This window comes from Watersipora subatra, chromosome 4, assembly GCF_963576615.1.
Source record: "Watersipora subatra chromosome 4, tzWatSuba1.1, whole genome shotgun sequence".
Lineage (NCBI taxonomy): Eukaryota > Metazoa > Bryozoa > Gymnolaemata > Cheilostomatida > Watersiporidae > Watersipora > Watersipora subatra.
In genome coordinates this window covers 63,083,714-63,099,445 of record NC_088711.1, presented here as the reverse complement: position 1 = coordinate 63,099,445, position 15,732 = coordinate 63,083,714, and the positions used below count along the sequence as shown (strand labels likewise).

Below are 15,732 nucleotides of genomic sequence, written 5' to 3'. Positions count from 1 at the left end.
CTGCTAATGCAACTATCGTAATTGCACGCATACTGTGCAGTACACAGTATGCATGCAGTACAACTATTTTCTAATGCGCAGTAAGCAGTATTAGTGCAGTGGGAACTTCATTGCGCTGTACATAAATTTACAGCACATTTTTGTGAAAACTTATCACAGAACGAAGTAATCAGTTGACCTTGACCCAACCACAACATGATTGGAAAATGTGAATGTTGCTTAGACTTGAATATATGTTGGTAAACACATTGATCACAATTGGCATATTGCATAAGATTGAAATGAAAATCTATTATGGTTTTAAGATATAATGTTAATGAATGAAAATACAACTCAAAGACCCAAATTTCATCAATTGGAATGGTGACAGTGCCTGACTCCTATTCCAAAATGATATGGGATTGGAACGCAAGTGCATGAGCTTGCTAAACATAGTATTTTACAATCTTGTACAATGCAGTAGCGACGCTTGGAAAGCAGCAGTCTCAGTGCATTCACAATAACAACTTTACTCTAATGCACTGTTGCAGTACATATGCAGTTGTAAGTTTAGAAGAATGCGCATTAGAGGTATGCATGATTTGCTGGGTTTCAGATAATGCGTCTTAGAAGTAAATGCGCAGTAGACCTCATTGGGCAAATTGCAGAAATATTGGCAAAAGTTGCAGTAAATGTCTATTGCGCATTAGAAGTTGTAATCTACTGCACAATTAGTGCGAACTGTCCTGTGATGATGCAGTGCAGTTTTAATGTTACAGCCCTCGTATGAGATCATTTGAGTGGCTCACGAACTCTAACTTGTAAATATGTATACTTAAAAGTTGACTTGCAACAAAATTCACATTACAGTTATTTGGTATCAAAAGATTCACCATGTCTTACTCTGTTGTGTTGTAAGTGCCAAATATGTGGAAATGAGATTACAAGCTCTTAAAAGCTCAAAAACGAAAAGCCGCCGTAGATTGGAATCTCCTTATTTCGATGACGTAACCACGAAATTTGGTTATCGTCTTATCACGTATGTTCTCACGTGAATTCAAAGGCCAATACAAAGCTCAATATAAAACTTATCGTAGTACTAGTTTATGACAAACACTTCGGGTTTACCGAAGACCCCGTATCAAATATAGATGCTTGCTACTTTACAGTTTTGTTTCGGCATTATTCAATCGTCAAGTCGTAATCTGATCATGTGACCCAATACTTCGCAAATAATTTTTGCAGCACTTTTCGATTATCACAGGTGACCAACAGGCTCGTCATGATTATCAGACAATGATATGTACTTCTTCGAGCTAAGGTTAAAAAGTTTAACGATTTTTTACGGTAAGTTATAAGATATCAGTGCTAAAAGTGACAGCATTACAATGACGATAAAACAGACGCGTAAGAACAATAGACATAGTTTTATTGAATGCGTGAAGTATATTTGTGAAAATATTTCGACGAATAAGGTTGCAAGAAAGTGTAAACAGAAACCATCTCTCACCACTACATCACATTTGAGCCGTTTTGGAAAGGGAATCCAAACTACGGCGGTCTCGTGTGGCTGCGATTTTCTATTCGTTTTTGAGCTTTTAAGAGCTTGTAATCACCTTTCCACATATTTTGCACCTACGACACAACAGAGTATGACATGGTGAATCTTTCATGTCAAATAACGGTAAGGTGAATTTTGTTGCAAGTCAACCTTTAAGATTACCACATTTTTACAATCTCATCGTGCCGGATAAAAATACCATGGATAACTTTGTGAAAACTAACTGTTAAAGGCAGCAACATTCTGATATCAATCAGTACTCTTGTAAAAAGGCTGCTGTTGTTAGCAAATGAAATTCAGCTTTGATGACATAATAATTAGAAAACAGATTTCCAGATGCTTGGTGATTCCATCTAAAGAGATTTGATTCGATATAACCTCAGCATTTCCATGGACTGGTGTAACTCAGAAATCAACCATATCATTTATGCTAATGAGAGGGTAAAAAAATGCTAGCCAAAGGCTGGTATTAAAAATGTTAGTAAAAATTATAGAGAAGTTCAAGGAACGGGTAGGGTAATACAATTTACTGGCCATAGGCTATATGGAAAGTATTGTCTCAGAGAATTTTGGTTTACAACTATGAAAGACTTCGTATCACTTTTACGTTCAATCATAAAATGGTACTTTATTAAAAACTTTGATGATATAATTTCTATCATATTTCTGTAAACAGCCGTAAAACCAAGACAAGTCATTAGACATAACTTTTGGAGCAGCAGACCCTAACACGAGTCCCGCCAGTCAAACCTTTCAGGGAGAGTGAAAGGAAGCAAGTATCATTTGCCCTATTGAAAATATACTGAAACTATGATGTCCCTGACGTACGCTGATGCAATTGAGCGCCAGCAATTATTCACCATTTCTTATCGATGCCTTTTAACATGTATTTTAGAAGCGTTTATCTATTAAAACTAAATATCCTATAAGACACACATGTATGTTTAGTTTAGGGTGTGTTCAAGCTTAAAAAGAGGACAGAAGGAAACATTGTTGATGCTAGTTTTGCTGGCATGATGAAACTAAAAGAAAATCGTTCAAATCAATTATGGAATAGCTGACGAGAAGTGCATGAGAAATCTAAGCAACCTGACAACAGTGGCCTGCAGCTGCGACACTGACCTTACGATTTTATTGCATTATGTAGAGCCATTGATATAATTAGTCAGTCCTGAAATTAGATTGCTTTTCCAAGCGAAGACTATCAGTCAGGCATGTCAGAAAATCTGCTCACAATAAAGACAAAACTTACTGCATTTTATGGCGAAGTAGCGGAATAGGTCACTTGGCAACAGGAAATTTGACAATAATGACTGCACTGATGCGCAAAAGTATAGGACCACACAATAAATTTCATGATTTTTGTATACTTGAACATTAAGCCCAATATAGTCAACTAAAAGTTACCGTATGTACCATTCTAATCTTAAAAATGTACACTTTTCTGTGATGTTATTGTAATATTTGTGGATTAAATTTATTCCTCCTAATGATATAATACTCTTTCGCGCTGAGATCTGCTTCATAGGAGTAAAACATTAGCCAAAGTTAATAGGGGGTAATTCTCTCTTTCAAACCATTATGTTAAATTTTTTGAAATTTTTAAATGTTTGACATTTTTACCTTCCTAGCGGTATAATTGATTCAGTCATTTTTGCAAGTTTAACCACTCATTTCTCAAAATAGCATTTAGTAAAAGAATATTTACATTAAACACTGCTTAGCAACGTAGCAGTCGATTGTTTTTAACAACTAGTACAAAAAAACAGATGGAGGAGATTCTGATGTCAAGTTTTCATGCTCTTGTGCTTTTTTAAAACACATTACAACTTGTTATATATATTTCAGAAATACTAGATTGTTGTAGGTGGTCTTATACTTTTGCACATGACTGTAAATTAATAATTACAATCGTTACATGTTCTTTATTAATAACCTGAACTTCAAGTGAGCCTGTTATTGAAGTGTCACATCGAGGAAGATGACTCGCTCGCAGTTCACAAGCTTAACTCTGATTGGCGGAGAACTTAGGCTATATGGTCAAATGTTGAGTTTTTCATGCAAGAAAATAGAAATTGTCTCAGATAAAAAGGAGCAGTTAGACTGACCAATTATACAAAATTTTGATGCATGTTCATCTTCTCTACATTCTGAATGAAGGAATGTTACATTTAGTAGCCCTTTCTCTTAACAATAGCCAAATGTGAGGCTGGAAATCTCCCCGTCTCTACCAGACTTCCTGTCATGCTGTAGCCCAGCTGAAAGTCTTCCTCATACACTGCAGTGCATAGCCTGAGCTCAAACTTGTCTGACCGTTCCGGGTGCTCCCCAAGCTTGCCTTTAGACTTTTTAAAACTCCCTTTGATGACCACATTGCCCTCGGGAAGAACCTTGACTTTGGCTTTGCTCTGTCTGCAATGGTTGCCATATATCTCCAAAACCTGTGCCTTGTTTTGCCATTTACTCACAGTGATAACCCAGTGCCATGATAAACTCGTACCAAAGTTCTCCTCTGGAAATATGTTCACATGCAGCGGAATACCTTCATACCTCAGCAATTTCCGGATGCTCTTGCCTCGAGCGTCATGGTAGAAGAGTTGAACCATGCTCGCCACCAGGAGGCTTTATGTATCGTTCATTCTGCAGAATGCCAACATGTATCAGCGATGAATAAGGGTTCCATTGTAAGGTGTCATTTTTCAAGATATTGGAGTAAACAATATGAGTGAATCATCTTGAAATTTATGTAACACAATGATATAATTAACTAAAACACAACACATATCCACAATCAGGTGGGTCACATGAAAATTTAGACAACTAATAAATAAAACTATGATATATTAAATTAGGACTATCAAGTACCTGTAAAGCGGTGTCAACCACTGTCAATGGATTGAATATTATTGCCAAGTGACAGAAATCACAGTTAGAAGCGTTATTACATACCTGCCAGCAAATGTCAGATGAAGTGTGCCTGCACAGTCCTCAGGCGACAAATGTCAGTCATGGTTTATATTGTCTGAAGAGACTCCAAGGACAGTAATCCAATATTGGAGGAACCAGTAAGTTACATAACCTCAGTTAGAGTGATTTCCCTAAGGAAAGCTAATGAGAAGAGCTTTTATTAAATAAGTCGCTTATTAGATCTCCATAATTCATTGGACATTACCTATAGATTGTATGGCGATGACGAGTAATCTGATTATCTACACAGGGATGCACATATGTCACACGGCAACATGGCAAGCCAGCCTTTGGTGCTGACTTACCTCTAAAGCTATTTCTAAAGATAGTTTATTTTGGTCTGAAAGTGTAGACATAATGATGAGATGTATCACAGAAAAATAATTGGAGATGATAGAAAAAGGCATGAACACTTAACTCTCGCACATTTGTCTACATAGTAAACAATATAGCAATATAGTGAAAAGAACTGAAAACTCAAAGTAGCTCGGAGTTGTCATACACTGATAAATAATATAGAATTATGGCGCTACCTATATACAAAGTAATATTACCTACGATTAGCAATATCATCAATAGCAATTAGTTTTAACACAGTTCAGTATAAATAAGAAATATCATTGAAAATTTTATAGTTATATAAAAAGCTATACTGGACTAGTAATATCTACTACAAGTAGTGTGGAAGAAGTTGGAATGTCGCTATGTAACAGCCGATGCTTGAATCGGTACTGATCAACAACGGTAGGTGCTTGGCTAGTACTGGTCAACGATGGCAGATGCTTGGCTAGTACTTGTCAACGATGGCAAGTGCTTGGCTAGTACTGGTCAGTAAACTGCGGGTTAATTAACTCCAAAAGAGACCCAACAGCTCCAAAGTAGCCCTGAGAAAAGTTATCAACAGTTAATCTCCAGTTGTCACTTACATCTTGTATGCAAGGCTATTGGTAGTATGCATGAGATACATAGGCATTACTACCAAACTATGCAATATGAAGATATCACTGTACAAATCTATGCAGTATGAAGATATCAATGTCGAAATCTATGCAATATGAAAATATCATTGTCAAAATCTATGCAATATGAAAATATCATTGTCCAAATCTATGCAATATGAAGATATCATTGTCCAAATCTATGCAATATGAAAATATCATTGTCCAAATCTATGCAATATGAAAATATCATTGTCCAAATCTGTGCAATATGAATATACCTATCATTGTCCAAATCTATGCAATATGAAGATATCATTGTCCAAATCTATGCAATATGAAGATATCATTGTCTGAAACTATGAAATATGAAGATATCATTGTCTGAAACTATGCAATATGAAGATATCATTGTCTGAAACTATGCAATATGAAGATATCATTGTCTGAAACTATGCAATATGAAGATATCATTGTCTGAAACTATGAAATATGAAGATATCATTGTCTGAAACTATGAAATATGAAGATATCATTGTCTGAAACTATGAAATATGAAGATATCATTGTCTGGAACTATGAAATATGAAGATATCATTGTCTGGAACTATGAAATATGAAGATATCATTGTCTGAAACTGTGAAATATGAAGATATCATTGTCTGAAACTATGAAATATGAAGATATCATTGTCTGGAACTATGAAATATGAAGATATCATTGTCTGAAACTATGAAATATGAAGATACCATTGTCTGAAACTGTGAAATATGAAGATATCATTGTCTGAAACTATGAAATATGAAGATATCATTGTCTGAAACTATGAAATATGAAGATATCATTGTCTGGAACTATGAAATATGAAGATATCATTGTCTGAAACTATGAAATATGAAGATACCATTGTCTGAAACTGTGAAATATGAAGATATCATTGTCTGAAACTATGAAATATGAAGATATCATTGTTTGAAACTATGAAATATGAAGATATCATTGTCTGAAACTATGAAATATGAAGATATCATTGTCTGAAACTATGAAATATGAAGATATCATTGTCTGGAACTATGAAATATGAAGATATCATTGTCTGAAACTATGAAATATGAAGATACCATTGTCTGAAACTGTGAAATATGAAGATATCATTGTCTGAAACTATGAAATATGAAGATATCATTGTCTGAAACTATGAAATATGAAGATATCATTGTCTGAAACTATGAAATATGAAGATATCATTGTCTGAAACTATGCAATACTAGCATTAAGCCTGGCGTTGCCCCAGATTTCTTTCACGTTTAATCATATAGCCTGCGCCCTGCAGTATGTGGGTGGATTTCAACTCGAATTGCTACACTGCCTTCACAACAACCTATCAACATATTGATGAAAGGCAATAGTCCTTAAAGCAAGCGGAGGTGCATCTTTCTGATTACAATCAGACATATCTTGGCACATTTCTCTGTGTTGTAACAACACAGAAAACCAAATTCCCAAACTTTTGTTTTATTCTCTCAAAATTGTGATCTAGACTGATTTGCTTGTTTATTTTTCCTTTTTTTTTCCGGAGGATAAAAAATAACGCTGCACCTTAAACAATTATTACGAATAACTTTCACTCATGTAGCCTTCGAAAAATGACCTTAGCCTTAGAAAAATGACGAGCTAGCCCAGCAACACTTGTTTTCTGTTTAATCTTGCAGTCAGCATAAAAGGGTTCTAAGACTAATAGCCTGCATCTTTGTTAGCTCAAAATATTTCTAAATTTATGATCTCAAACGTCTGTCTCTTAGTCCTCTATAGGTGACACACATGATAGAGCAGTAAAATTGAGGTGAGGGATTCTGTATACATTGTGATGGTACATCGCGTTTATTAGTGGTTAGCGGATGGTATAAGTCAATCATTATACGTGTCATGGCTGACACCTTTCAACCTAACTAATTGAGAAGTGTCTTGCCCTACCGACAAGGTATCATCTTAAGAGAATTTTCTCTGTAACTTCCGCACTCAGCCGGTTACATCGCGGTAAGTTAACCTTGAGGGGTCGCAACACAGTAATAAATCTAACGCTTGCGTCGACCGAAGCTTTAGTCGAAAGCTTTAGTTTGTTTACTTCGATCGGAGAACGAGTCGCAGCAAACAAACCTTGCAAACCAAACAGCTTCAGTCTTACTCAAGTTGGACAACGCTATAAGAGGAGCAAAGATCCGTATTAATAACTGTCACTTTGTCATTGTGTGTCTGTCCACATAAACACTGCGTTTCCAAGCTTTTTGGCTGATTTTATTCAAACATCGCATGCATATGCTCAGTGCTTTTCACCAGATTTCTAAAATGTCGGGTTTCCAATCTCTGTCTGGTACCTGAAAAGCAGCATCGTAAACGCCAACCTGCGGGTTGGCGGATCGACAAGTAAAAGAAGTCCCGGCATCACCGAGCTTGGCTCTTTCGCTACCGCAAGCCGGTATATCGACTTTCGCAATAATGTAAGTACTGACCGTAAGTCGATGTATCGGCTTATCAATAGGGTTTTACTTTTGTTTTCATTATGAAGCCCTTACATTAACTAGACTAATCAAATTTTGTCTCCAGTGAAACAACCTGGTTGCCTATCATGTGCAACCAATGAAAGATTTTTCGACTCAATGGTTCCGCTTCTAATTGTTTTTTCGATACGGGAAACCAGATCGTTATGACAATAAGAAACACACTGCAATCGTTCAACGCAAAGAAAGCATTAGAAAGTTTGCGAGAGTGGGATTTACTAAACAATTTTGTACTTATCTTGTAGAGAATTTTGCTCTGAATAAGATGCATTTTACAGGGAAACGATATCTGTTTTGATTCTCGAAATATTGCTTGAATACTAGTAACAGTATATCGGTTTTTCGAAAATCCGTTTGAATTAATTCGGGAAGAACAATCGTTCGGTCAGAATTTAATGCGGTAGCGAAAGAGTTAATGGTAGTTTACTTTATTTCTCCTCTTGATTGAATTTCAACGAATGGAACCAAGAAACTGTAAAGCAAAAAATAGCTGAAATGACATAAATCTTTTACTAGTTGCGTTCTGGCTCAAGGGGACACTTTTGTTTTGACTGAGATACGCACACTTTTAAGCCTTGCTTCAATTGCCTTGCGGCGATCCCTAGTGTTAAACATAAAAACTTAGTGGCGTACTAGTAGATACCTCATGTTGTAGGAATAATGCCTTCATAGACTTCTTAGACCAATAGTCCATCGCATGAGACAACAGCCTCATCGACAATGTATTCCTCCTCAGAAAGTTTCCAACAAACACAACTCTTTCCATATCCTGTAAAACCCATCGAATGTAACATTCCAACAGTTCAATATAAATTAGTTAAAAAAGAGTAGGTTCAATAACGGCATAGCAAGCAATATATTTTTCTTGAAGCCCAGTACCCTCAGCTGGTAATCTCAAGAAATAATCTTAAACAAGTTAAACATGGTTCCTTTTCACATAACCTTTCACATTACAGTGGGAACTTACTTTATAAAATATATTGTTGAGCACATCAACTACATTTACAATGTAGACCAAAGATGATAACGAACCAGGTCTACTAGAACAGAAACCCAACAGAGAGAACTATTATTGACCATGATGAAGGAATTTATGTATATTTATGTATGTTAAATATGTTTCCTTTTTGTGACTGAGTAAATCATTATCAGTCATTTAGCTTTCATATAAAGTGCAATTTAAACTTAAATTTGTTTTCAAATAATACTAAATCTCTACATACTATTAAAAACAGTAACAGTATTAAGCACAAAAGGTTTTGAGCCTGGTATACATTGCAGAGTCATATAGATCATAATGTGTATGTACTACAATAGACTTCCAGGTTTCATTGCTATAATTAAGTGAATATTTAGGACACATTGAGGAACATTTAGGTTTGCCTTTAGGAAGCGAACAGCCTTACAAGGCCGGTTCACACTAAATCGCTGTATCTTGATGTTGATGCCACAATACTTCGGTGACGGTCGATGATAACAATGTTCACATTATCATAAACACATCCCCGTTTGCATAAGGGAATACTCCGAGACATACTGTTCTCAGTTTTTTGTTAATTTTTCGCGAAAAAACTTCTTTGTTTTTGCGTGTTTGAATCAAATATTAGACCCGCAGCAACTGTCATAAACGAAAATAAATAAATAAATGTGAATACAATAAACCGTGAATTACGATAGTTGAAACAGGTCACATTGTACAGACGGTCACCGACGCTTGGCGGAATATCAGGAAAGTTTGACAGCTGCAAACTTTTCCGACGTATCCATGTTGCTTCGTCGATGCCATTGGTTTACGGTTCACATAATCGACGATGAATGCCGGAAAAAAATGCCGACACACGATGATATAGTGTGAACCAGACTTCAGCCTTTTGTCGGTGGCCTTTGGAAAAGTTTTCATAGCTATAGTTTTTTAAGCTATTTTAAGTGAACATTTAGGTTTTGATTTAAGAAGCGAACAGCCTTATGAATAAGCCTTTTGTCAGTGGCCTTGACACACAAACATCATGGGTATATTTATATTTTGCCAGACCGATTGCAATAACATAACGTTAGAGGATAGGAATTACCAGTTTCTCAGCGTTGAGCCTGGCGAGGGAAGAGATATTGTATGTGATCATAGCTAGACACGACCTCGCCATGTCAGCAGTACTTGCAGACTTCATTCTCTCTGGGTCCATCATATATCCAAAGCTAGATAACGAGCAGAACATTTCATCCCTAAATCAACTAATAACAAGCCTGTGACGTTTTCAACCAATCACATTGAACCGAAACTTAACAGAATGCGCTTTGAGAAACAGTTACCGTAAATTCTGGTGCCCAAGTCGACCCGGTGTGTAAGTCGAAGTCGAGTAAGTTTGGTTTAACAATCCTGATTTTGACATGTACCTGCCGTATAAGTCGACCCCCTTTTCTGGCTTTAATCAATTGATTGCTAATAGTTCAGTCGGCATCAGAGGCAGGCGATTTGTAGCTGAGAAAATGGCATTAAAAAATGCCATCAGCAAAAACGCACATATTTTTTGATGCCATCGGCAACAACCATTAACAAAAGAACGAATACGACAGTTCTATTGAAGATCACAAGGCACAAAACAATACTTCACTATCATATTGGACCGCCTTGCCAATAGAACGAAACTGCCATCCCTGATAATACGCATTTAAGAGAAAATCAAGACATGTTTTTCGAGTCACTAACACGTCACCGCGGTATAAGTCGAGGAAGGATTTTTGAGCGTGAAATTTGATGTCAAATTTTCGATTGATACGTTGGAATTTATGGTACGCATACGTGCAGAATTTTATTTAAACTAGTTATGTTTTCCTTACAATAGTTGACTATAACTTGACACTTTGTTTCAAAACCCTGCAGCTTGAAGCAGGTGCTTAAAGTCTACACTCGCAGGCATGCTGCCAGGTTTCAACTGGTCTTGTGTCATGCTATTTGCATGTTAGCAACAAAGAAAATGAGACATACCAGATGGAGTTAATCATACTGGAGCATTAGGTTAATTTTTTGGAAAATTGACTAATCAGTTACAGGAGATTTAATGCGTGTGCGCCTATGTTGATCTTTCACAGAAGATATATTAAGATATTTTCCAATTTACTGAATGCATAGGAAAACGGCAAATATCTTTGACTTAAGCCTTACATCTTTCAGTCCACTGCTGTTAGTTACTAACTATAAGTCACTATGCTAAAGGTGGCTGAAAAATTACACAACTTTTTTGCAGAAAAACTGCTCAGAATTGCAGTCGAGAAATTGGAGTAAAGAAATATGAGCAACTAAAAATGCATGACATTTTCAAATAAACCTAAGCTAATGTTAATATGGCAGGTAGAAACCATGATTTATATCAGACGATATATCAACAGTGCTGAAAACAACAAGGCGCGCCTATAATTGCCGAGTTGAAAATGGCACAAAAATGAGTGGATTGCAATAATATCTTGTGAGAAACAAATGGTGCAGTTTTCTAATTGTTACAATTAGAAATGGGAGATGTAAAAAACCAGGTTAGTAAGCTCTCACCTACTAGCTACTAGATGTCCTGGAAGGCTGAACTTATCATAGTCGCCGCCATAGATATCACTGACTAGTTTGTCACATCTTGCATTGTCACCGGTCGATGCCAAGTCGATGGCTTCCTCAAAGGATCCACAGCCAGTCAAGGCAGCACACAAACCGAGGAATGTTCCTCCTCCGATACTACAATACCAATGCAGAGCTAACAAAAACAGAAGCCAACCACTACAGACAGTTCTCGTTTTGTCACAAAGATTGACCAATAGCAAGCCTGGCCAAGTACATTTAGTAGCATGGAGCACTTTAACAAAACAGAAAATTTGAACTGATGGATTGAAACAAGTCTGTCTGGTGTCTCCACCACCACCATGGAGTATAGAAACAGGTAACACACTTGAGCAATGAAGCAAAGTCCTAAATAGAAAGAAAGACCTTTCTCAAAAAGTTGGATGGTCAGACGTAAACTCCGGACCTCTTGAGTTCTTGATGCTACCAATGCTTGTTTCATAGCGATAACTCAAAAAATGCTTCAAATGGAAATGGCCAATCATAGCCTGAGGGGGGCATTTATATTGGAACAAACAATTCAACTCTAGTTCTAATTTTTCCTGAGTATTGCATGCATGGCTGAATGATTGAAACTGCCTCTAGCATTACAGAAATTGCCTCCCTTTAATACTCTCATATTCTTTCATGACTCCCACCTTGTGCCACCAACCCGTGTGAACGAGTTGGCTCCAGTCACAGCCAAGATGCTAACACCAGAGCCAATATTGACACATAGATATGGATAAGGATTGGAAAAGTCATATGTATGTTTTGCATATAAGTGGTCATCTGTAGGGTCGGTGAAAAAGAAGCACTCATTAGCATTCACGCTGTCCATGTAGTAGATCCCTCTGATCAGCGCTGCCAATTCATCTATCTTGCGTAACCTCATCTTAAGGTTCTGTAATAAAAACAAATGCGACAAGATCATTAGCGAGCTTGGCAGAAAAAATGGGAAAGAAAAAACATACAGCGTAGACTCAGTTCAGGCAGAAAGGATAGTAATTATGTGAGTTATCAGATATATTTATCAAGACAGCAAATATTTATGTAAGAAGCTAGATTCATTGTAACATATGGTAAACTCACAGTCTCGTACAGCTCAGAGAACTTGTGTGCTCCTCCTCCGGTAGCGCAGACGGTAGTGGCCAGCAGAGGAAAGTTTTTAGCTTTAGCTAGATCTATGAAAGCCGGCATGGCACTCGTTGGAAACCGAATAAAATGCATCGAGCCATGGTAGCCGCCTAAGGCTATACTGATCTCTAAATGTGTGTCTCTTACACCAGTGTTTCCATAGGCTGTGTTGCCGGAGAGGTACTTGTGTATAATGTTGACAGTCTTCTTTATATCAGATGAATCTTCATCATTGTCTGGAATGTCATTTGGCTCGAAGTAGACGAGCTTTGTGAGAGAGCCACCGATATCCAGCCCAAACCAGGTGAATGCTATAAGTGACCGGATTCGACTGGTAACAATCTGGGTTGCCACAAAAATTGATGACCATTATTAGCCTGCATGAACCAAATCTGAAACTACTTGACAATCAAGCGATCGCACAAACATTTAAAAAGAAAGTAAGGCCAAATCGCTGATTATGATTGCCTTGACAGATGAATTTTTCAACATATGATGGAAATTTTAGCGAAATTGATCCTACATCCAGCATAAAGTTCAACATATGACATTTAGAGTTACTCAAAGCTCTTTAGTTTCGTAAATGAAGGTGATGAGGTTGAAGGTGAAAAGTAATGACAGTAAAACGCATATATGCTGAGTTAAATAAACATCAGTTAGTCTAACTGAAATATTCTATGTACTTCTATCACTACATGTCCTCTGCACTGACACATCATCAAATCTACACTTCTGTTTGTTTGTCTATGAGGTAAGGCAATAAAAATCGATTTTTATTGTTATTTCTTTGTTAGCATATTTGTTCCACACCTCTTTAGATCTCTCTATAATACTTTGTTTCTTGCCATGTGTAGTTATTTATAGTATTTATCAAAGAGCGATTAGGTTTTTCAAACTGAGTATTAATTAAATTACAGTCTATTCATAGAAGAATAATTGATCCACTATACAAAGCAGTTAACTGCATAGATATAAAGGATTGACTCTGCACATATGTAGAATATTACTTACGAGCCAAAACACGATACTCTGTCAATTTGTCATCTTCAAAGACTTTGGAAGACATGTTGAATACAGGACAGGCTGATAGTACGATGCCTTTCCGATTCTGTGAATGTGTCTAAATAGCAAATACAATTCAATACTACATGTATATACATATATCCAAATCTACACTTGCACACAATTGACAACAATTAGTTGAAGGAAAGAACTTACCTAACACGTAAGAACAACATGTAAGAACACCAGACATGTCAGAAATATTACAATAGAAAGACAACATTTAGGAAAAAATACAATAAACACTTATCTAATCAGGGTCAATTCACGAAAATCTGACGTATTTTGACACCATTTTTGAATTTCACCAAGACCAAATGCAATAGAATGTAACTTAACCAACCCATATGTACATATATATAGTGAATTATACGTTGAAAAGAACTTTGCTAAAGGGCATATATGACATGGTTTCCTTCACTAAAACACATACAGTGAAACATGGATAACTCAAACTTCACGGGACCGAGCGAAAGTGTTTGAGTTATCAGAGCGTTCAAGTTATCAGAGCACAGTCACAAGTGAATGTATTTATCAGTAGATACATATACAAACTACATGTACATATAAAACTAAAATATAGGTTGTTTGTTGTAAGTTAAAGGGCATCTGATGTAGAGTTTTAAAGTATTTATCAGAAAGTATAGATATTTTTATACACTTGAGATTTGTGTGTTGTTTTAGGTGATATGACTGCCAGAACTTTTTCAGATTAAAATTGGCAAAACCTAATCACGGTTAAAACGCTCAGAAGACATTTTTTTTTCTGAGTGTTTTACTCGAGATCAATTTTGCCAATTTTAATCTTAAAACGTCTTGTCAGTCACATCACCTAAAACTGCAAACAAATCTCAGCCTAATAGAAAAATATCTATTCTTTCTGATAATTTTTAAAACTGGACATAAGTAAACATTTATGACCAACGCAAAACAGCATGCTTTACATCTGATCAGTTGCTTCATTTAAAAAACTTATCGAGTGTAGTCTGTGACAAGGTATTTTTTTGACAAAGATCAACAGTGTGACTTATTGTAGAAATAGATTTTAAACAGTTATTATAGTCCTTAAAAACTTGTTAGCCTTTTCTAACAAAATTGGCCCATCGATAGGTACGCCTTCACTACGCACTTGTCTAAACCAAGTCAATAATACACCATCCAAATCATCATGCGACGTTGAACGATCTCTTAGCCATGATGAATTTTGGTCACATAACGATCTTATTCTTTCTTTTTGTTTAATCCATTTTGACACTGTACTTTTTGGAAGATTTTCTCTTTTTGATAATGCTGATAGCTTTTGTCCTGCTTCGATTTCCTCGAGTACTTCAAGTTTGTCAGAAGGTTTCTACGCTTTGCTTGCGTGATGCCATCGTAAAGCGGATGTCTGTTGTAGCGGACGCCAAGCCACGAGCCTATTTGTGACATTTTATCTTTATGTATCCGCATATAATCACTGTTACAATATGTATTTTGCATGCTGTGTCTATCTTTATTAAATTTTTATCGCTAATACCTTCTAACGTTTAACGTTTAGCGACCTTATTAATAATTTTTATACGATTTCTTTTTCGGTTCCATTATACGGTATGGGGGAAATTATATGTACACTATACGCGTATAAAAAGCGCTTTCGTTAAGAAAGCAGAGTAGTCTCAGCTCCGCGACTAGTGGAAACTCCTTCGAAATAAATTGAACGGAAACCACGTTTGTGAATTCGGCAAAAAACTGTTCGAGTTAACGGTGCCGAGGTCGAGTTATATAAAGCCATTTATCATTGCAAGGAAACGGACCAAGCAAATCCATTCGAGTTAACCATGTGTTCGATATATCCGAGGGCGAGTTATCCATATTTCACTGTATATTGTTACATCAAAACTGATGCTTGCATTAAAGGTTAACTAATAGCATAAAATATCATTGCATTAACAGTAGGGTATAATGTTACA

At 36.3% G+C, this 15,732-nt stretch overlaps 2 protein-coding genes across 2 annotated transcripts; both read right to left on the bottom strand.

The window, feature by feature from the left end:
- Positions 1 to 3,711: 3,711 nt before the first annotated feature.
- LOC137394469 (uncharacterized) lies at positions 3,712 to 4,146 on the bottom strand. The gene has a single exon (XM_068081192.1). The coding sequence runs from the start codon at positions 4,144 to 4,146 to the stop codon at positions 3,712 to 3,714; it is 435 nt and encodes a 144-aa protein (XP_067937293.1).
- A 569-nt stretch (positions 4,147 to 4,715) lies between these two features.
- On the bottom strand, positions 4,716 to 13,837 carry LOC137393162 (pantothenate kinase 3-like). Its single transcript, XM_068079591.1, has 7 exons — positions 13,733 to 13,837; positions 12,677 to 13,032; positions 12,244 to 12,488; positions 11,546 to 11,722; positions 10,074 to 10,197; positions 8,648 to 8,773; positions 4,716 to 5,391 (listed from the first exon to the last, which is right to left on the bottom strand). Exons 1-7 carry the CDS (start codon positions 13,785 to 13,787, stop codon positions 5,326 to 5,328), a joined length of 1,149 nt encoding a protein of 382 aa, XP_067935692.1. The 5' UTR covers positions 13,788 to 13,837; the 3' UTR covers positions 4,716 to 5,325.
- Between the last annotated feature and the right edge of the window lie 1,895 nt (positions 13,838 to 15,732).